Source organism: Canis lupus, chromosome 20 (assembly GCF_011100685.1).
Source record: "Canis lupus familiaris isolate Mischka breed German Shepherd chromosome 20, alternate assembly UU_Cfam_GSD_1.0, whole genome shotgun sequence".
NCBI lineage: Eukaryota > Metazoa > Chordata > Mammalia > Carnivora > Canidae > Canis > Canis lupus.
The window spans coordinates 4177979-4200025 of NC_049241.1; the positions used below are offsets into that span (position 1 = coordinate 4177979).

General features: G+C 42.7%; 1 protein-coding gene and 1 non-coding gene across 2 annotated transcripts; both read right to left on the reverse strand.

Moving 5' to 3' along the window:
• Positions 1–1819: 1819 nt before the first annotated feature.
• Positions 1820–1923, reverse strand: LOC119864834. The gene has a single exon (XR_005375317.1). It is a non-coding gene; the product is annotated as a U6 spliceosomal RNA (small nuclear RNA).
• Positions 1924–18712: 16789 nt separating this feature from the next.
• LOC106560070 (vomeronasal type-1 receptor 90) lies at positions 18713–19639 on the reverse strand. Its single transcript, XM_038565256.1, has one exon. It carries the CDS (start codon positions 19637–19639, stop codon positions 18713–18715), a length of 927 nt encoding a protein of 308 aa, XP_038421184.1.
• Positions 19640–22047: the final 2408 nt, after the last annotated feature.

The following is a 22047-nucleotide window of genomic DNA, read 5'->3' on the forward strand; positions in this document are numbered from 1 at the left end:
CAGCTGACCGCGGGCTCCTGGTCACCTTGGGAGGACGCTGCTTATCACAATTCCACCCCCAAGGTCTTCCTCAGGATAATCTGTCCCGGGTGATTCATCTCGTGGGCCGGGCCCTTCCTCTCAGGCCTGAAATATCTCCCTCCCTTCACCATTCCTGGGTCAGGCCTGTGACCCCCACCATGTGACTTCCTCTGGGGACTGGCCCTGGGCCCCTGCCCGCCTGCCAGCCCTCCAGTCCCTGGCCAGTGACCCATTCTGGGCCTGACATATCAGGCAGGGCTCAGCTAGAGAGGAGGAAGCCCACAGCTTGTTGTGCTGGGGAAAAAGTGCATCCCCATGTCCGGCTCCCACCCTGGCCCAGCCACACCTCTGCCTTCGGCAGGCTGGGCTTCCGCCGCACATCCTGGCATAACCTGACCCGTTTATCACCCAGCTTCCGTGTGGTGCCCTGCCCCTCGGGCACACGCATTCCCAGGGAAGCTTCTGGGCTGGCTGGAGCAGAGGGGTTGACCAGTGTACCCCACAACTTTGTGGAAGTCACCTTTTTCTGGAACCAAGGACAGCTCTTTGGAGAAGGTAAAGAGTTGTAGACACACATCCCAGCTCCACTGTGGACTTGCTGTGTGACTTTGGGCAAGCGAGTCTACCTCTCTGGATCTTAGTTTACCTAATTTTAAATAGAGAGAAAAAAATACTTCCATCTCCCATTGTTGTGAGGATTAAATAAGATAATACAAGTTGACTGATACCCAGGCTTCACCTCCAACCAATTAAATCCAAATCTGAGGGATAGGTCCCAGGCATTGGATGCAGCCAGGCATGGAAATCACTGGTGTAGAAAAATAATATTAAGAGCCAAAGCTTTGGAGGAGATCAACACGGGTTTGGATTCTGGCTCTTTTATATAATTATCGACCATCAAATAGATCACTAGCCTCCCAAAGCCTCGGTTTACTTGTGCATAGATGGGAATAATAGTGCTGAACATTCCAGTGCTGTTGGGAATTAGTACTTAACATTCCAGTGCTGTTACAAGAAATAAAAGGAATAATACGTAGTATGTCTTTTGCACATAATGAGCACCCCAAGTGACACATGTGAGCAGACCTTTGTCACTTCACCACAGTGCACACAACAGTGAGCGCTGTGCCCAACCCACACGTGGCACTTCCAACAAACATCTGCAAATGAGTAAGTGCGGCTTACCATAGGTTATAAAGTGAAACATCTGTTATCACAAGACAAAGCTCCTGTCTTTGGACAGACTTTAAAAATGACACATCCCTTGCTTGGGGCACCTGGGTGGCTCAGGGGTTGGGCATCTGCCTTTGGCTCAGGGTGTGATCCCGGGGTCCTGGTCCACGTCGGGCTCCCCACAGGGAGCCTGCTTCTCCCTCTGCCTGTGTCTCTGCCCCTCTCTGTGTCTCTCATGGATGGATAAATAAAATCTTAAAAAAAAAAAAAAAAAAAAAGGATATATCCCAGCACCTGGATCTGCTAGGAGTGGCCAGGACTCTGTTGTGACCACTGAGATGTAGGTGGAAGTCCCAGATTCTTAGTCCCTTGAATTTGCCCTTCTTTGTGGACCTCTGGCTGCCATCCTGAAGAACGGCAGAATGGAAAACAAGAACTTGCCAGCATGGAAAACAAGGACTTGCCAGCGTGGGTGAACTGCCATTGCAGCCCAGACTGCACCTCTGGGCTTTCATTTTTCCCCCAAGTGAAAGGAAAATAGACTTCTTGTTGTTTAGGCTCCTGGTTAGGGAGGTTTTTTTTGTTTCTAATAGAAGGAAAACCGATGCTTTGGGCTTCCTTGTTGTTCTACTATCTTTGCTTCACAAATTTGTGTCTCGCCCTTGCACAGGGGCCATGCTAATTTCTGTATCATTCCAATTTTACTATATGCACCCCCAAATCAAGCACACTCATTGTTCTTTCTGTTCATAGTTGTCAGACTCCAGTTAAATCTATGCCAAGAGGACCAGCAGCCTGTGTCATTAATTCCCTTGTCAGCCCTCTAGGTACCCTGGAAAGCCTGCCCAGCCCCAAATCTGACCTCTAGAAGGTTCCAGAAAGGAAAGTGCCTCACTCCTTCCTCCCAAGACTGAAAGCTCCTGGCTCCCATTGCTCTCCTGAGCATGGTCTCTGGAGTCAGGCGAGTATATGAGAATCTTAACTCCTGCACTGATTTGCCATGGGCAAGGTGTCTTTGAACAAGCCTGATTTCACATTTGTAAGTGGACCTCTGCCAACCAAGAGATAGATTTAGTCCGGGAACTCAGAGAGGGAAAATGCAAAGTAATGCTTCCAAATGAACCCAGAACTAGGTCTGAACATCTAAGGGAAGGGAGGTGAGAGAGCAAATGTGATTATCACAGACCTGGGCATTATAAAAACAATAACCCAGCCACAGAGTGTTGGGCGTGTGCAGGGAAGAGAGTGCGAGGGACTTAACTTTTCTCACCCTTCACAGTAGGGAAAAATAGAAGTGAGAGTGAAACATGTAAATTAAACAAATATACAACCCCCCCCCCAACTTCTTAATGTTCTTCATAATCTTAGGGGGTCTTGTAGGAAACAATATCTGATACAGTAACAAAACAATGGAGCAGTGGGTCAAGTTAGCAACTGCTTTGATTTCAGTTAAATTCTTTTTCTTTTGTTAAATTTGAGGATAAATCAGCTCCATATTTTATTTTTAAAATTTAGCACACAGAATAAGAAATAGGTGTATTGTGAAGAAGCATCATAAACAAATGCCAAAGAGATGGACGGTTTACTTAGCAAAGACTTTTGGAAATGTATCTAATAATAAAAGCATTCAACTTATACCATACTGATGCGTTTATTAAAGATTTCAGTGTAAATGATGAAACTCTAAAATACTACAAAAAACGAATGTGTCTTGTTAACTGGTACAAAGGTAAAAGGGAACTTTCTAAGGAAAAGGCAATGAAAGAGATGACAAAGGAAAAAATGATGTGATAAGGTTAAAACATCAATACATCATAAAACAGAACACAAACAATATAAAAGTAAATAGTTGGGTAAAAATAATTTTGACAAGAGGTAGCTATCCTTAATACATAATAAAAATCTCTAAAAAGTCACTTTTATTCTAATAAAGAACATGAATAGACAATTATGGATAGAAAAAACAGTAATTACAACAAATATAATAAAAATTACCAAATTCATTACTAGAGAAATATGCATTAGAGCCACAATAAAATACTATTTATTATCTATACAATTGACAAAATATACTTTTTAAAAAAATATTTTACTTGTTTATTTGAGAGAGAGAGCAAGGGAAAGCACAAGCTGGGTGAGGAGAAGAGGGAGAAGCAGACTTCCCACTGACTGAGCAGGGAGTCTGACACAAGGCTCAATCCCAGGACTCCGGGATCATGACCTCACCCAAAAGCAGACACTTAACGGACTGAGCCACCTAGGCGCCCCGGCAAAGTATACTTTAAATGTTAATTCTCACTGCTCATTAAAACAAGTATTCATGCATCCTTTGTGAGGTTATAAATTGATATTTATTTTAGGAAAGCAAACTGAGAATTATCTCAGAAATATTCACAGTCCTTAAGTCAATAGTGCTACTTCTAAAGAAATAATCAGAGATGGGTTCACAGATGTCTATACAAAGATGTCTATACAGATGCCTAAACACTGTCTTTTATTGCAGTGTTATTTATAGTAGTGAAAATTAGCAATAATCAAAATGTCCAACTATAGGTAAGTAATAAAATACATTATGATTTATAATTCATGAATTTGATAGAATATTATACAGCCATTATAACGCTGCTTCCAAACCTTATTTAAAGACTTGGAAGGTTTTCATGATACAGTATTAAATGAAAATTCAGGACCTGACCTTATATTTGTATAATTATTACAATAAACATCACAAGTGGAAATAAAGAAAAATTTGCTTGAAGAGTGTGATCGACTCTAAAGTTTCTTTTCCTTCCTTCCTTCTTCCCTCCCCACCTTCCTTCCACCCAAACTTCCTCCTTCTTTCTCTCTCCTTCTTGCCCCCTGCAATATATATGCCTACAAAGATATCTGGAATGATATTGCCTAGCATTAATCCTGAATATCTGGAGTGCTGAAATATGTGTGATATCCTACCCCCTTCATTTTTGCACCATTCTGCCTATAGTTGAATTCTTTGTAAAACGTATTTAGCATTTTTATAAGAAAATAAAATCATTTTCCAAAAAATTAATAATACCTATTTTTGTAGAGTTTTGGTGAGCATTGAATAAGATGACCAGGAAAGCACCTGGCACAGTGTGGCAAGCAGAATTCTGAGTTGGCCCCAAGATTCCTGCCCTATGCTGGACAAGCCCCGTACATGCAGCTCCTGCCTGGAAGGTCCCCTTCCCTTTCCCTTTAGCTACTTTTTATTCATCCTTTGAAACCTGCTCAGGTCAATGTGAAGAATGTCCAGACACCTAGGCACCACTAATGAGATTGTTTCTCCAGACACATAGAGTCTAGCAGTGACAGCCCAGTCAGATAGTAGAAAGGGTTGGAATACCTTCATAGAGCAGTAGCATCCAGGAGTGACAGTTCAGAAGTTTCAGATACAAAACCACCTGAGACAGCCCAGCTCCTGCTTTACTGACCCATCTTTTTCTTTCTTTTTTTTAAAAGATTTTATTTATTTACTCATGAAATACAGAGACAGAAGCAGAAGGAAAAGCAGGCTCCCTATGGGGAACCTGATGCAGGACTCGATCCCAAGACCCTGGGATCACGACCTGAGCTGAGGGCAGATGCTCAACCGCTGAGCCACCCAGGTGCTCCTGACCCTTGTCTTCAGGCTTCCTTTATTCCACTACTTTCCCAGCGTCCTTGTAACAATTGTTTTAATTTAAATTAGTAAATTCTGTCTCGGCAGCCCGCAACTCAAGTACCCAACTGTTGCTCTGTCTCTGCAGAGTTCAAAGCTATTAAATGTTTCTAGAATGAATATTAGTTGCACAGAGGGCTGTTGTGAGAGGCTATCCTTACCCCAAGTCAACCTTCTGAAAGACGGGTAAGGGGACGGACGCCTTTGCAGCCTCATCCTGAGACATCCTGGGCTGGAGGGCAGGGCAAGCACCGATGGCTCTTGCATGCTAAGGAGCTATGCCTGCCTGAGAGAGCAGAAACTCGGGTTTGGGGCACCTAAGTGACGTGCTCAGAGCCACACAGCTACAGCAGAGCACAGGACCTGGTCTTCTGAAAAATGCCCTGGTTAGGCTTGTGTGCTCCTGGAGGATGCTAGGCCAGGGTCTCCTCTGCGTCTACACTCGCTCAGCACACAGACGGTGCTCAACACGTGCTCAAGGGCTCCCTGGTCCTCCCAGGAGCCCCAGGAAAGTGGAATTATCAGCAGCTTCATTTTGCAGATAGACTGAGCCTCAGAGGGGAGACATGCCCCCAAGGGTCATCCACATGTGATGTGGGGGTCCTGGACAAGATGCCAAGTCCACCAAATGTCAGAACCCAGAACTGTCCCTCAGTCCGCCTGGCCTCTGAGAGGATGGAAACCCTGCGGGGTCGGGTGGGACCAACTCCCTCCGAGCAGCCTGGTATGAGAGGAGTTGGCAGGTGTTTGGGGGGCTTCGTATGTGACTGAAGAAGGGGACGAGGGGCGCCCAGTAAAGCCCAGCTGTGAGCCACACAACCCAAAGTGGGTCACATAGGGCCTGGCCCGGCCCGGCACGTGGCCTTGGGGCGAGAGAGGGCGACGGTGAGAAGATACGGTGTCCTCCTGGCTGCAAGGGGCCAAGCCCGTGGGCCAGGGGGCCAAGGGTCTGGCCAAGCAGGGGCCGTGGAGCCGAGCAGGGGGCCAGGGGCCAGGCCCAGTGGGTGGGCCTCGCGGAAGCGGTGGGAGCGCGGCCCGGAGGCAGCCCCCGGAGACTGTGGCAGGCACAGCTCCTCTGCACCCCGCCGCTCTAGGCCCAGGGGAAAGCCACCTCCGGTTTCCTCAGCCCACGAAGCAACTCTCACAGAGACTCTCTGCCTTTGGTGGCCTCGGTTTCCCCATTTGTAAAATGAGGGCAATGCCGGGGGCAGCAGATGCTGGGGCGTGCAGCCTTTCTTAAGGCCTTCCCCTCGGGGAGTGATAGAGACTTGTCATAGTTTCTTGTGGGATTGACTGTTGCCTCTCTGGTTGGGGTTTGTCCTGGGGACTGTCCCTTGAAAGGCTGTTTTTCTGGAGGTATAACGGCCCCTCAGGCTGGGCTGAGGACACTTCCCTGGGTGCAGGAGATGCTGTAACCTGGTGGTCCAGAGGGGGCTTGTGTGACTGTGTGACCGCTGGCACAGTGGAGCCTTGCTGGTCCCAGAGAGTCACGGACGGGAAGGGGGCCTTGGCCCTTGGCAGAGCCACCTCTCCAAGCCTCCTTGTTTTCTTTTGCAAGATTGGGAAGCTGATGATGCCTGCCCAACAGGCTGATGAAAAGTCAGAGCACATCCCTTATCCTCTAAAGAGACACCTTGACGAGGGGTGGGGTAGGGGAATCTGCATGTGGACAGTATTATCATATTATCTTTAAAAGGATCTTTTAAAGGAAAGGGTGCTTTATAAAAGTAGCTTCTGAGCTGTTCTATATTGAAAAAAAAAACACTTTTGTGTATTGACATTAGAAGCCATTATTACTTTGGGATGATTAAATACACTCATGCATAGCTCTGTTATGTCCCAGGCACAGTTGTAGGCAGTGTGGGTAGAGATGTGAGCAGATCAGCCAATAATCCCTATTTATATTCTGGTAGAAAGCAGCTATTCCTATGATCTGGCCCAAGAATTGAGACGGTAAGCATAGTCTTGCACATGCTGACCCGCATAAGCGCCTGATGCCTCCTTGAAGCCCATGCCTATGTGCCTACAGCTGAATTGTTCAGAAACACACATTTGATGACAGCACTGAGGTGCTCACACCCCTTCAGTGCCTGTGAGCTTCCTTCAGGAGCTGGCCCCAGCCTACTTCTCCAGTTGCACCTCCCTCCTCTCCCTAAATTTTCAGGAACGCCTGGCTGCTCACCCCTGCCAGAATAGATCAACTCCTTAATACCTCCCTGCTCTTATGTATTTTTTCCTTGTTTGGATGTGCTGATCTCAATACTAGACACGAGATGGCGCCGAAACTGTACTCAAAGCTTTCTCTAGAAGTCACGGAGCAGTGGCTACCTGTAAACTGGCTTGGTTACTGGGGGGAAAAAAGACCCTTAACAAAAAAGCCCCTTAACAACTTGTTTCATAAACAGCTTATGTATTTTTGGTACTAGTATTGATGACTTTTATGTATCTAATTAACGTTCCAGATGTAAACAGGAATGGGAGTAATATCTACCCAGTGTTGCAGAACCATCATCCATCCTCAGACAGCAAGCCACATAGCTGTACTCGGGAAGCTAGTTCAGGATTTGAATTCACTCACAGCTTCTTCCTACAACCTTTGTTGCCTGGATGCTTCAAGGACTTTGGCCAGAGTTGGGGGGGGCATCCCCTTCTCATCGTCAGGCTCTGCTTTTCATAAGCCAGGAAACAGAATTCAATCAGGAAGATTTTTTTCCCCCCGAAGTCCCATTTATTTTCCCAAGTAGTATTAGGTAAAAATCAGATCGTGTTACTTGCACTGGTTTCTCAGCAAAATTTCTAACATTTCAAATGTGTGAAATTGGAGGCTGCCCGGCCCCCAATCATAGGAGGGTCCACAAAATGGATTTAAATCTGTTGTCAAAAAGCAGTCATGACCTGGTCTCTGCTGCCAGGTCATGAGGGGACATGCCATCCTTTTATAGATGAGTTTTTCTCCCAAAGACAGCCAAATAGAGTCTAGGGAAATATTAGAATAATTACAAGAGCTATGATTTTGCCTTGCCTTGTTCAAATTTGTATTTCTGGTCATGTTGTATAATGTATTATACAATACATCTGAGTTGTATTTATCAAGCCTGTGTTTTGCACAGGGCACATGGCCAGGAGTCTCACTGGCTTGTCCCAAGATCTTTTGACCTGAGTGGGATCCCTGGAACTTGAGCAGTGCCTCTTGGAGAGTTTTGTCTTTCTCCACCTCTCAGCCTTATTTCTTCATCTACAGAATTATGCTCATAATCCCTATTCCCTAGAGTTGTGAAAATTCAGTAAGATCCTATAAGCCTTTTCCCAGACTTTGAGAGCTGTGGTGTTGGGGGCAGGATAAGCAAGGCTGCTGGTAGACTACACAGCACATTTGGGAAGATGAGAAAAAGGCATCCCTTTCTCCTGGTAGATGCAAACCTGTGCCAGGGTGCATGGTGGGTTGAGCGTGATTGGAATTCAGCCCCATTAGCCCTTGTGGCCAGGTACCCAAGGACACCATCTATACAATGGTTGTGGCAGCCCTGTAGGTGAAGTCCAAATTCATATGGGACGGACTACCCAGAGAGCCTCCCCCATGTACACACCCTGTGTTTCTACCAAACTGAGGCCATCAGTGCCTTGAAAGTAAAGGATCATTTCACCCCTCGCTGCCTTGCACATGTGGGTCCCGCTGCCTTGCATGATCCTTGCCTCACTCGTGCTGTCTCGTTGAGCTCCTGCTCAGCCATGAAGACCCGCCTTAGGCGAGTTTTCTTTATGTGTTCCTGATTTGATGTCTTCTACCACTGTGGCCCTTCCCCTTGATCTGAGGACACACCACTATCCTAGCCCTGACACACTTATCTTTTCTGTTCTGCTGCTCTCCTAGCTTTGGACCATGAGAAAGAGACGGACCCAGAGAGTGAGCCCCCCCTTGTATTCTAGACAAGTCCCACTTGCAGCATGTGAGCTTGTTAATGCAGCACAGTTCTTTGCACGGAGTGGTCACTCTGAGGAGAAATTGCCAGACTATGGGAGCTGCCCAGGACCAAGGAACATGACTCATTTATCTCCTGGTGCCCAGTTTGCAGCAGCCCCAGGGCCCAGGGGATTGGTGCCAGTGTCTGTTGACTGATTCACTCACTGACTATGTCTCATGGTTCCTTTCCTGCCCTAGCCCTGAGCCAAGGCCATGGAGCCCAGGGAACCATGGAGGTGAGCAAGGGAAGGACAGTTTGGGAATAGATAGGGTTTTCCAGGAGCAGGAGGAGGGGAATGCAGGGATTGTCTTGTAAATGTGCTACCCACACCTAAAATCTATACACTCATTACCCTTGTGAAAATGAAAACATTGTAAATTAGGCTGATGCACCCAGTTCAAGCACTTGGACCAGAGGTATCTACTGGTCCAAGTGGGTTGATCTCTACGTGTGCTTTTTATGCGTCCATTAGAGGGCATGCTGGCTATGGTGCCAGAAAAAGCTCCCAAATCTCAGTTGCTTAACATTGAAAAGTTTATTTCTCACACTGCATAGTATAATGTGGTTGGAAGGAAACTCTGAGCAACAACCCCAGAAGGTGTCTTGGAGTCTGGGCTGGAATGGCTTGTGACTGCCAACTCCTTGACCCTGTTTCTAGCTATGAGAGGAAGATTGAGGGGGCATTTTAGGCTGGAGGCAGCATATGCTATTTGTTTCCACATTCTAGCAGCACGAACCCAGTCAGGGTCTGAAGTAACTGCAGAGAGACTGGGAAATGAGTCTTTTTTTTTTAAGATTTTATTTTTATTTTTATTTTTATTTTTATTTTTATTTAGTGACAGCTGGGTGGCTCAGAGAGTGAGTGTCTGCCTTTGGCTCAGGGTGTGATCCTGAATAAAATCTTGATGATGCTCAACCACTGAGCCACCCAGGCATCCCTGGAAATGAGTCTTGTATGAAGAGGGTTTGTGAGCACCCAGCAAATCCTGCTGCCATGGAGATGGGTAGCAATAGAATATATAATAGGTATTCTATAGTGACTAGGTGATAGAATAAAAGTGGTGGGATTTGGGCTATTATTTTGGCTCTAGGGAAGGCAGGGTTTGTTGATGGAATAGGTGTGATGGATATGGGAGAAAAGAATCTAAAGATGATTCCTGAGCTCTTGGCTTGGGCAAGTGTAGAGAGCAAGATGGAGCGACTCATGTCACGTAGGGGCCTGTGTCAAGCAATGACACGAGCAGCTAAGTGGATGGCAGCTACCAGATATGGCAGAGACCAGCATCAGCTGGCGACAACCCGGGAACTGACGGCGAGCAGGGGCAGAGGAGGTCTGCAGGGGCCCAAGACCACTGAAATCCCTTTAAATCCTCTCCTCAGACACTGACCCCTCCAGAAAGGCAGCTGCTGCCGAAGGCTCTCTGCCCAACTCATCTCCACAAAGAACAGAGATTCTTCACTGAACAGAAGCAGCAGCGAGTGCTGAGAGCTGACCTGGACCGGACCGAGGCCTTATCTCAACTGCGCGTCCACGGACTTGGTGTTTGGTCTGTTCACTTCCTGCCCTCCATGTTATCTTGTTCACTGTGTGACTTGTCTTGTGTTCTGCTTCATGTGCCGTGTCAGAAGCCAAGTTAATCACGTGGTGAAATGTCACTCAGTTTAGAAACCTGAACCTACTTTATTTATTTTATTTTATTTATTCATGAGAGACACACAGAGAGAAGCAGACACACAGGCAGAGGGAGAAGCAGGCTCCCTGCTGGGAGCCCAATGTGGGACTCGATCCCAGGACCCCGGATCACGCCCTGAGCCAAAGGCAGACGCTCAACACTGAGCCACCCAGGTGCCCCCTGAACCAGCTTTATAATTATGTTCACCTTGCTTCATGATTGCATAAAGCTGACATTGGGGGTGTGTGGCCCTTCATAGCATGCTCATGACAGCAACACAGAGGGTTCATGTCGCTGGATCCTGGACAGAGAGTTAGAGACTTGGAGCAGGAAAAAAAGGGACAGATTTTTCCCCAGGGCAGGACATGGGGGTGGGGGGTCTTCTGTGTTTGCATTGTCCGGTGTAAGATACTATTAGATATCCTTGGGGAAAACAAAAAAAAAGGATATCCTTGGGGAGAGCACTCCAGGTAGGAAGGAGGCCAGAAGTCATGGGAGTTGGATAATATTTAATACCGTGACACTGAGGGTGCAGACAGAAACATAGTGACCTCACCCTGAGTCCTGGGCATGCTGACGTTTAGAGAGAGAGAAGAGAAGCACATGAAGGAGACAGAGGAAAGGGCATTCAGTCAGGCAGATGGCAGACTGGGTAAATGTAATGACATGGATTTCAAAGAAGAGATGATTTCAAGAAAGGTGATGCCACCTTGTGCTGAAAACCCAGTGAGACAGTGAACAGAGAGACCAAGAGGGGATGATTAGATTTGGTACCATGGCGACTACTGATGCTCTTGGTGGTACAGACAGAAGACAGTTGGGTGAGTTGATGGGAGAATGGGAGTGGATGAAATAGAGACCACAACCACAGGTAATGTTTCTCTGACTAAGGAAAATGAGATAAAAGGAGACCTGCCCTGGGAGTTAACATTGCTCATCTTGGGACTAAGGGGCATGACTTTGACACCGCAGGGCACTTTATAACACTGTCTTAGCCTTGGCTTCCTACTTGTGCGAAGCATCATGCTTTGTCATGTCTTTCCCAGCACACCTGAAGCCCTGAGTCTGCACAATACCCTATGTGTGCTTGTGGTTTTTAGATTCCCCCGAAATTCAGAGCCCCACCCCCACCCCCACCTCCCATTGACAGCTTGTTCTCCAGATTTTACTTTCTAAAAGGTTTTGGTTAGCTTGATTTTTTAAAATCCCACCTCTTAACACCACCTCAAGGAGCTCAACTGCTGATTATTTTTGACAGATGGCCTGTTGACTTGGCTTTTCGCAGTGGTTAATTCTGAGTAACGAAAAATGAAGAGAAGGGCTTTGAGGTTATCTCTGGAGCTTCCAGACAGGTGAAATAGTGACAGTTCTCTTGGAGCATTCCAACCCAGTTCTTTCTCCTTCATTGGCAGCTAGGCTGTAGATTTTCACTCTGACTGCTGGCTCTTGATTTTCAAAGATACCCACAGACAAGGAGAAGAAGGTACAGATAGAGCAATTTCAATGCCACAGAGCACGCTGTGCTTACCTATATTCAGCCACTTTCTTGAATTCTCTTATTACAAGCCTTTGGTTAATTTCAAGAGTCTGAAAGGGTTGATTTTGACTAGTTTTGCCAGTGTGCTCATTGCTTTTATGAAGCAGAATATTGGAAGTCCTTTTTCTGTCATTCTCTCTGACACCTCTCTAAGCTCTTTAGTTTCTGGTAACTCACCTGTCTGTGTACTTTAATTCTCCTCTACTTATTTCTTGTGTGTGCTTTATGGATTTTCTGCATTATATAGGAGTATATCTGAAATAATTCAAATGTTCTCTTCCCCAAATTGTCCATTTTTCTACCAATTGGTTTATGACAGGTACTTTTTCAGACAGGAGAGGGACTATTCGCACTTGAGAAGAGTAGACCTGAAACCAGGATATCAGACACACAACAGGACACTTCTGACCAAAGATATGCCTAAGTAGATTGTAAGAATATTCACAAAGAATAGTTATTTATACACTTTATGGAAAAGGAGATTTCAAGCCAGATGAATTCATTTTCAATAAAGCATTGACTCTGGAGGAGGAACATGAATGTGGTAAAAGTGAAAAACCAATTTCACTGGAGCTCAGAGCTTATTCCTCGAAGAAAAATATCCCATAATCACTTGAGGGCATTTCAATTGTAGTGTAGACAAAGATGAGAGAAGCTGCTAGCATGAATTCTTATGTACATAACAAATGTGTGAAATTATTCTGTAAGAGCACAACCCAGGCAGGAGTAAAACTTTTAAAATGTAATCAGTATGGGAAAAACTTCAGTCATAACAAACCTCATAAGATCTGTAGGGATTAATAGTGGAGAGATTCCCATAAGTGTAATAAATGTAGGAGGGTTTTCACTAGGGAAGAGAGCAGACAAGTCATACTGTAAAGAATTCCTCTGATTTTACTGTAAGTGAGAAGCTATAATGCCAGGAGTTAAAACTCCTTAGCCACCAAAATTCTGCAGCGATGATAATCCTTATAAATGCAATGAATGTGGTAAAGCTTTCTTCAGTGAGTCATACTTTATTACACATCAGAAGAAAACCCTAGTAGATTTCTAGGGTTGCCATAACAAATGACCACAAACCGAATGACTACCCAGCAATATATTTTCAACATCTGTACAATATAAGTTTGGCATCCATTGATTGTGTTCATCCCTTAGAATTGGTCACATTTTCCTGATACTTTGTATATTGAGTCATTTTGAATTAAATTTAGACATTGTGAGTATTATGTTGTGTTCTCAGTCTTGGTATATGCCTCGTGAGATGTTACTTTGCTGTAGAAAGCAATCGACCTGGTTTGGGTCAGTCAGCCTTTGTGTCTGGTTGAGATTGTGTATTAGACCACGTAGCTCCATTGTTTCGTATGTGTGCCATATGTGCTCAGGGATTAGGCTGGGACACCTGCAGAGACCCACACAGAATTAGGAGCCGTTTCTGGTTCTGTCCTCTGGAATTCCCTCCCACACTCTCTGGTCCTCAAGGGCTCTTTTCCTGTATTCACTGGCCTGAGGGATATGGTTTCTATTACTCTTGCCAGGCCAATCCAGGAGAAAAAAAATCCATGAAAGCCAAGAATTGGGTAGCTCAGCCTCGTTCATATACATCTGGTTTATTTTTCAAGTATTTTTGATCTTTGCTCACGTTGAAGTCTTATATTCATGTCTAATATTTTCATGCTTATATTACATATGTGGTTATTACAATATCTGCACTCTTGGTTATTACAGCATCTAGATTCTTAATTTCAACAGAAATTAGGCTTATGTATGTCTTAAAAGTTTAGATTTTTTTTCACTCATATATAGCTGATCTTACTCTTGGAACTATTTTATGAATGAATTACTATTTGTTTCCCTCTTGTTCTTGAGGAATAACTAGAGAATGTCTATTCTGAATCATACACACTTGTAAAATTTGAAGTCCAAACTAATATGAAGGAAGACCTCCATTACTATCAGATCCATCTGAAAATTACAAAAGTAAAGTGAAAACATTTTAAATTGAAATTTGGTGGGAGGAAAAAAAAAAAGAAATTTGGTGGGAGGGCTCCAGTTCTTTTCTAGTGAAAACTTGCTCTTGCTAATTACAGCTATAATCTTTGGGAAGAACATGAAAAATGGCTACCTGAGGACTCTGAAAAGTGAACAAAAGCAGGCCAATGGTGGAGCAAGCCAAAATTTGGAGATGCATCCTGCTTGTGGGTGAGTTCCCATTTCTTTTCTCTCATGAAATAATAATAGCTACCACATTATTTTAGCCAGAGGTAAGAGGGGAAGGGGACTTTGAGGGTCACAGCAAACTGTGACATGCTACAACTTGGGCGAATCTTGAGGTGCTCAGTGAAATGAGGACAAATATGGAATGATTTCACTTATATGAGGTCCCTGGAGTCATCAGATTCAGAGATGGAAAGTAGGCCTGCATCTGAATCTGATGACTCCAGGGACAGAAAGTAGGCTGGAGGTCGCCAGGGACTGGGGGAGGGACAAGTTTCATGGGGACAGAGTTTCAACGACACACGATGAAAAGAGTTCTGGAGATGGATGCCAGGGATGGTTACCCAACAACGTGCATGTGCCAAAGCCACTGAACTACATATTTAAACATAGTTAAGATGTTAAATTTGATGTGTGAGGTATTTTATACCAAGTTTTAAAAGGGAAAAAATTGCTTTGTCTTTATGTCTGTTTTACCTTAAAACAGCCACCTGTGACTTCCTCTGCTCACGTTTTAATGTGGTGTATCTCTCACTCCCTGTTTAAAGTATTCGTATTTAGAAAACATATCTTATCTAGTATGGAACTTGTTTTTCTTAAATCACTCTTAATATTTGTCTTTATTCGGATTATTGAGATTATTAACATCTCATATAATTATTGATACAGTTGGATTGAGATCTATCATTTCCTGATGTATTTTCTATTTATCTCTTGTTTTTTTTATTCTTCTCTTCTGCTGCTTTCTCTTGAGTTATTTTTTTTTAAGATTTTATTTATTTATTTGAGAAAGTGAGCGAGAGAGAGAGAGAGAGAGTGAGCACAGGCAGGGGGAGCAGCAAAAGGAGAAGGAGAAGCAGGCTCCTTGCTGAACAGGAAGCCCGACATGGGGCTCGATTTCAGGACCCCAGGATAATGACCTGAGCCTAAGGCAAAAGCCACCGAGGTGCCCCAGGTTTCAGCAGTTTTATTATGATCTGTCTAGGCATGGTTTTATTCAAATTATTCCTGCTTTAGGTTTGCTGAAATTCTGTGTTTTTAAATCACAATTGGGTAGTTTTATGACTGTTATTTAAAAAATTATTCCCCCATCCCTTTCCCCTTTCTTATCATAATAACCAATTACATATATTTTAAATATTTTGATATCGTGTGACAGGTCACTGAAACTCTGTCCATGTTACTCATTCTCATTTCTTGTATTACTGTCTCCTATCATCTCCATTTTGCTATTGAGCAGAGAGGGAGATCTTATTTCAGGTATATAGTACTTTCTATTCTAAAATGTCCATGTGCTTATTTTTGTAATTTTGCTTACTCTACTGAGAAATCTTATCTTTCTGTTCCTTCTTAGTTACTTTCCTTTACTTTATAGAACCTAGTCATCAAAGCTTCCTAAAAGTCTCTGGTAATTTCAACATCACGTGAACGTGGGTTTGGCCTCTGTTGAAAGTATCTATCCCTTAGAGTTACTCACATATTCCCCATTTTTTCTACAGCAGGTAATTTTGCATTATATCTTGAACTGTCTGAATACTCTGCTGTGTTCTCAGTCCTGCTGTGGAGAATGCTGATGTTTAGAAGACAGCCAACCCGGTCCGTTTAGTGTATACGTGTTGCTTTGTCTTCTTGCCCCATTGGCTAAATCTCTGCTCTGTTTGTTTGGGCCTTCTCCAGACATGCTCAGGGGGTAGGATGAAACCCTTGCAGGAACAGGTGCAGAGTTGGAGAACCCCTTCTCTGATTGTCTCATCTCTGGCTTTCCCTCTCACACCGTCTATCCCTCAAGGGCTCCTTTCCTTCTTTCTCTTGGTCAGAGGACATGACTTCTCTTACCTCTTCCATGCTGCTTCGTGAGAAAGAAAAAAGGTATTCTAAAAAAGAAATGGGAAACTATCCTCTTTGTAGGATGGATCTCCAGCTTTTGGCTCCCTCTATGATTGACCTGTTTCTGTTATTTTGGGGTCCTGACAGGTTTTTTAAAAAAATATTTGGTCCAGGGGCACCTGGGTGGCTCCATGGTTGAGGGTCTGCCTTTCGCTCAGGGTGTGATCCAGGGGTCCTGGAATCAAGTCCTGCATCAGGCTCCCTGCATGGAGCCTGCTTCTCCCTCTGCCTGTGTCTCTGCCTCTCTCTGTGTGTCTTTCATGAATAAATACATAAAATCTTTTTTAAAAAAGATAAACAATATTCTGTCTTCATGATTTGCCCATTCTAGACACTTCCCATAAATGGCATCATACAACATGCGGCCTTTGGTGTGTCTAGTTTCCCTCCCTGAGCATAATGTTTGCAAGGTCCTTCCATGGTGTAGCATGTAACCAATGCGTCCTTCCTTCTCATAGCTGAATAATACTCCATCGTGTGGCTACCCCACACTCTGTCCCATTCCTCGGGTTGCTGGACAGCAGTCCCTCTCTAAACTCTCCCTAATTTCCTAGTCTGAGGGCAACCCTGGCGGCCGCCCGCCACCCCTCTGGGGCGAGCTGAGAGGGAGCCCCTTCCCCTGGACTCCCACGCCTGTCCTTGTCCACCCCTTGGCTCTGCCCCCTGCCCCTTATCCCGCTGACCTTTACTACCATCCTGGGGCTCAACCCAACAAGTCTACCACCAGACATACAGACCCTCCGGGAGGCTCACACATGTGCCAAGTGACCAAATGCCTCACAGAGGCATTAATCGAAATATCAAGAGGCTCAGAGAATCAAAAGATCCACCCGTGGGGACTGATTATATAAATTCAGACGCTTCTGTAAACTGGAATGTTCTGCAGCTGTGACCTGCATGGAGACCTGGGCCCTGCCCTGGCCCAGCAGGCAAAAACTCATTATCCAGGTTATCACTCGATGTCTCAAGAGCAGCACAGGCTTTCAGCTTGCTTAATATTCTGGTCTTAGATCATTCTTCATATTTGAACCCTGGCATTATGTTTATTTTATTTATTTATGTTTATTTTTATTTTATGTTTATGTTATTTTAGGTATTTAAAGGAATGTTTACTGTAATTTATCCACAGTTTATAAAAAGAGGTGTTCATACTGACTAGACTATCTTATCACCTGCAGGAACAATAGTCACATTGTATGTGTCAGGAATGTGATTTTCAGACTCTTCACACAGACTGTGTTGGAGGAAAAAAAGTATGTTGTCAATAATCTTGACTTTGTGACATATTCATTCTGTGTTGCTTCTAATATTATGTTATAGGAAGAATAATAATTTTAATGTTTTGATTGCATTTTAAAAAATGAAATAACACCATGGGGCACCTGAGTGGCTCAGTCAGTTAAGTGTGTGCCTTTGGCTCAGACCATGATCCCAGGGTCTTAGGATGGAGCCCTGCATCAGGCTCCTTGCTCAGCAGGGAGCCTGCTTCTCCTTCTCCCTCTGCCCCTTCCCCTGCTCCTGCTGTGGTTCTCACTCCCTCTCAAATAAATAAAATAAATAAAACTTAAATTAAATTAAATTTAAAAATCTTTTTAAAAACCCACCAGAATTTGATATTATAATCTTCATGTTACTAAAGGGATATAACAGTGGTTAAAATTATTGACCTCTGGTTTCTGAATCTGACATATACAATTAAAGATTTGAATTCATGTTCTGTTCTGCCTCCTTGTATCTAACTTCATTTAAACTATATATATATAGTCTATAGTTTCTACTAACATATGAAGATTTAGTACATAATGTACTAATGTACAAAGATTTATACATTTTGCAAGGGGATAAATAATTCTTACATGTAAACATTTTGCTGTTATTCGCTGATGTTATAAATTATGTCTAGATAATTAAAACTGCAAGACTTACTTATGGACTATGTAGATTTTCTCTGACCTTGTACATGCTCAATATTTAAAATTCTGTCTTACAAATATATTCTGTGCGCACATACAGACACACACATATGTACGTATTATTTTAATAAGTGATTAAAGTCTTCAAATTGGTTATCTAGGTTTTGTCTTCCTTGTTTTTCACTTTGTCATTTAACAACTTACTTGAGTTAGCTGATCTGTAATAAACTATACATACTTGAAACATACAAATGGATTCTTTCAACATATATACACATCATGAAAATATCACATCACCACCCCCCCCAGACTTTCCTCGCGTCCCTTTGTAAATCTTGCCTTCTGCTTTTCTTGTTCCCCTTGGCCACCTGCAGATAGTCACTGATTTCCTTATCACTTAAAAGTTTGTCACTGGGTTAGGGGTCCAATTCCTATGAATGAGATTTGAATGAAATCCCTGAATTATCTCATATAGGTATACTCTTAAATGATCTACTATGTAGTTGTGAGCCATGTGTACCAAAATAAACAGGCTTAACAGAAAAAGCCTAAGTCTTTATGTTTCAGTTAACCCAGAGAGCACACCCTTTACACTATGATGAATTGGTTTGAAGTCAGTGCCTTGGATCATCCTTTAAAGGCATAAACTGTCACAGAAAAATTACACATTTATTGTCGTTCTTTGATTTTTGTCTTTTGGTGCTGATGAGCAACAAAGGACTGATGGTGGCGTAGCCATTTCCCACAATCATTTGGACACACAGACGCACAGGGTCATTGTTCCACAACATTCTTGAAGAAGAGGAGACAATGAAGTCCAAAAAGTACATGACCACAAAGAAACTCATGAGTAAGAGAATGGTCGCAGTGGCCTTTTTTTCTGGAGATGTCTTTGAAGAAAGATTGGTGCTGTGAAGATGCTGGGTCTGCCTCTTATGTTGGTACAAAAGAATCACCATGTACCCACTTGAGAGGGCCATAAGCCCCATCATGGAGACTTCCTGGAATGCCACCAGTGCAAAATATATGTACCTAAAGAAGTAGCTCACAGGACAAAGTGAGCAGGATTCAGTGACAAATAGAAGACAGGCTGAGGTCACATTGGGGGTGGCAATAGTAGATATTAAGAAATTACTATTAATGGCCGTATTGAAGACCCAGAGGAAGAAAATGCTATACATGTTTTGGTGTGATGATTTATGTTTGAACTTTGCCAAGTAGGAGCTTCGGGGACTCAGGGTGATGGCCTGGGTGACACTTAGGAGGCAGGTGGTACAAAAAGATAGGCCCCTCATCAATCTGTAAAAATAGATAACTGATTTACATTTTATGTCATCCCAAAGTTTCTGGGACCCAAAGATGTCTGCAGTCATGAACCCCATGGTTAGTAGCATGACTATGTGGATTAGGGCCAAGTGAACAATGATCAGGTCAGTTGGCTTAGGCCTGTGCTTAAGAAATAGGGTGTTGAAGTGGAAGATAAGAAGGATGGCATTGGCTGTGATCCCAATTCCAATTTCGGAGAAAGAGGCATTCTTTACATCAATAAAACTGGAAGGTTTGTTATTTTTATTCATCTTTATGATGGTGGAAAATAAACATGTAGTAAATGCCTAAGGAGAAGCTCAAGAAAAACTCTTTATCACAAATATGAACAAAGTTATCAACTTAACCATCACAATTGCCATCCTGAAAATAGGTGGAGTAATCCCAATGTCCTGCTTCTTACCCTTTAGTGCAGAAGACCACTCTACCACCCTCCTGAAAGCCATCTCCAAATTCCCCTCATTTTGCAACTTCCCAGTCTTCTCTGGATTGTGTTTCCATTGTTGGGCTCATACAGTACCGAAGTTTACCTATATAGTAAAAATAGCCAATTTGCCTTTGTACTTACAGAAACCTGATAAAATTCTGGATATATAGTAAGAGCTCTATAATTTTTGCTGAATTACAGTGAAGGAAATTGCCTAAAAGTGGGAATAAGGCCCTCTCAAGCAAAAGGAGTCAATGAGATAGCCATGCATACAGATGTATTAGTTCACTACAGTCTTTATTCTGATTCTGGTTTATTTCTAGACCAAATAAGACTAAAATATTGATGTGTGGTTCTTAAGTCAGGCAGCCGGAATTTAAATATATGAGCTGACATTTGATACAAGCATGAACTTGAGCAACCAGTTTAGCATTAAACTGAGCTCACATGTAAAGGATAACTATAGTACCTATATCCTAAAGATATAAGGATAAACAGATTAAGTCAATATACTGAACATGGATGAGTGCCTGATGCATAGGGATTGCCACAGAAATGTTAGCTATTATTTTTATTATTATTTAGTTCCTCATACCTGTGACTTAAGAGAGTTGATGCAATTATCTAATAATTCCCTAGCTCTGTCCTTTCTGAGAGAGAGAGGAGAAACAATTATTAAAATAGTAGAACATTTTAATGAGCTATGTTCATAGGACGCTGGTGAAATTTTACTCTTTTCTCAGATTCCTCCAAGAAGTTTCACATTTTATGTATTTTTTATTATCAGGCAAGAAGGGGGCAAAAAAAAAAAAGCAATTTTAAGTGAGCAAAATCAAATAACTAATCATTAGCAGGAACAAATTCCCAAATTTCCCAATTTTCTCCCCAAATTTCTTTTCTCTCTATTCTTTGCAAATGGTACCAGGGTAGTAAAGATAACAGCAATTTAAATAGATTCTGGGTTATTTTCTAGAAAGGTTTTAACCAGAAGACTGATGATCACCCCAACCTGAAAGATGTTTCTCCACGGAAGTTCAAGCATCCAAGTCTCCTTCAATTAATCACTGATATCCCATAAGGACCAAATGTAAAATTTACACTAGGGAGCTTGGTGATGGCCCTACACAAGGAATATCTTCCCTATACAATGCAGGTATTTACTTTAATTCAAGCCTTAAAAATATGGGAGTACATAACATTGTAAAATGGGTCCGGACACATATTTTCAGATTTGTCGTCTATAAATCAAGAATGTAAGGCTCAAATATTTTCACAGGTATTTAACAGGTACTTCTATTATGTTTAGTTACCATCAACATAATATAGCATTTAGATGGGCACTTGTTCTAAAGCCTTTGGGGAATTTTTATTTTATTAAACAGAAATTCCTTAATAGCATTAGAAAAATAATATCTTTTTTCTTCTATCCCCTCCATATCTGTCTACTTTTTAAATTCAATTAATTAATATATAGTGTATAATTAGTTTCAAAAGTAGAATTTATGATTCATCAGTTATATGTAACACCCACTGCTCATTACACCATGTGCCCTCCTTAATGTTCATCACCAAGGTACCCCATCCCCCTGCCTATCTCCCCTCCAGCCACTCTCAGTTTGTTTCCTATAGTTAAGAGTCTCTTGTGGTTTGTCTCCCTCTCTGACTTCATCTTATTTTATTTTTATCTTCCTCTATGATCCTCTGTTTTGTTTCTTAAATTCCACATATGAGTGAAATCATATGATAATTGTCTTTCTCTGATTGACTTATTTCACTTAGCATAATACCCTCTAATTCCATCCATGTTGTTACAAATGGTAAGATTTCATCATTTTGATGGCTAATATTCCATTGTGTATATATACCAGTCCCTCTCCAAAATATTGAGCAAGTAAAGTGATATAATTTTTTCTAGTCACACATTCAGCAAGTTAGGGTTTACTCCTGTGATATGCCCAGAAGAAATAACAGAAAAATATTAATTTTCTGTGTTTTCTGGGTCACGATGATATCATCACGTATACAGTCGTAAGTGGTATTCGTTGTCTGTTATGTGCTTAGGAAATATATATATATTCCTATAAATTATTTCCTATAGGCATTGAAATATATACTGATAACATTTTAAAAGAATAACACTAATTAGATATACTATTTAAAGGATAACATTTTGGGTCACCTGAGTGGCTCAGTCAGTTAAGTGTCTGCCTTTCACTCAGGTCATCATCTCAG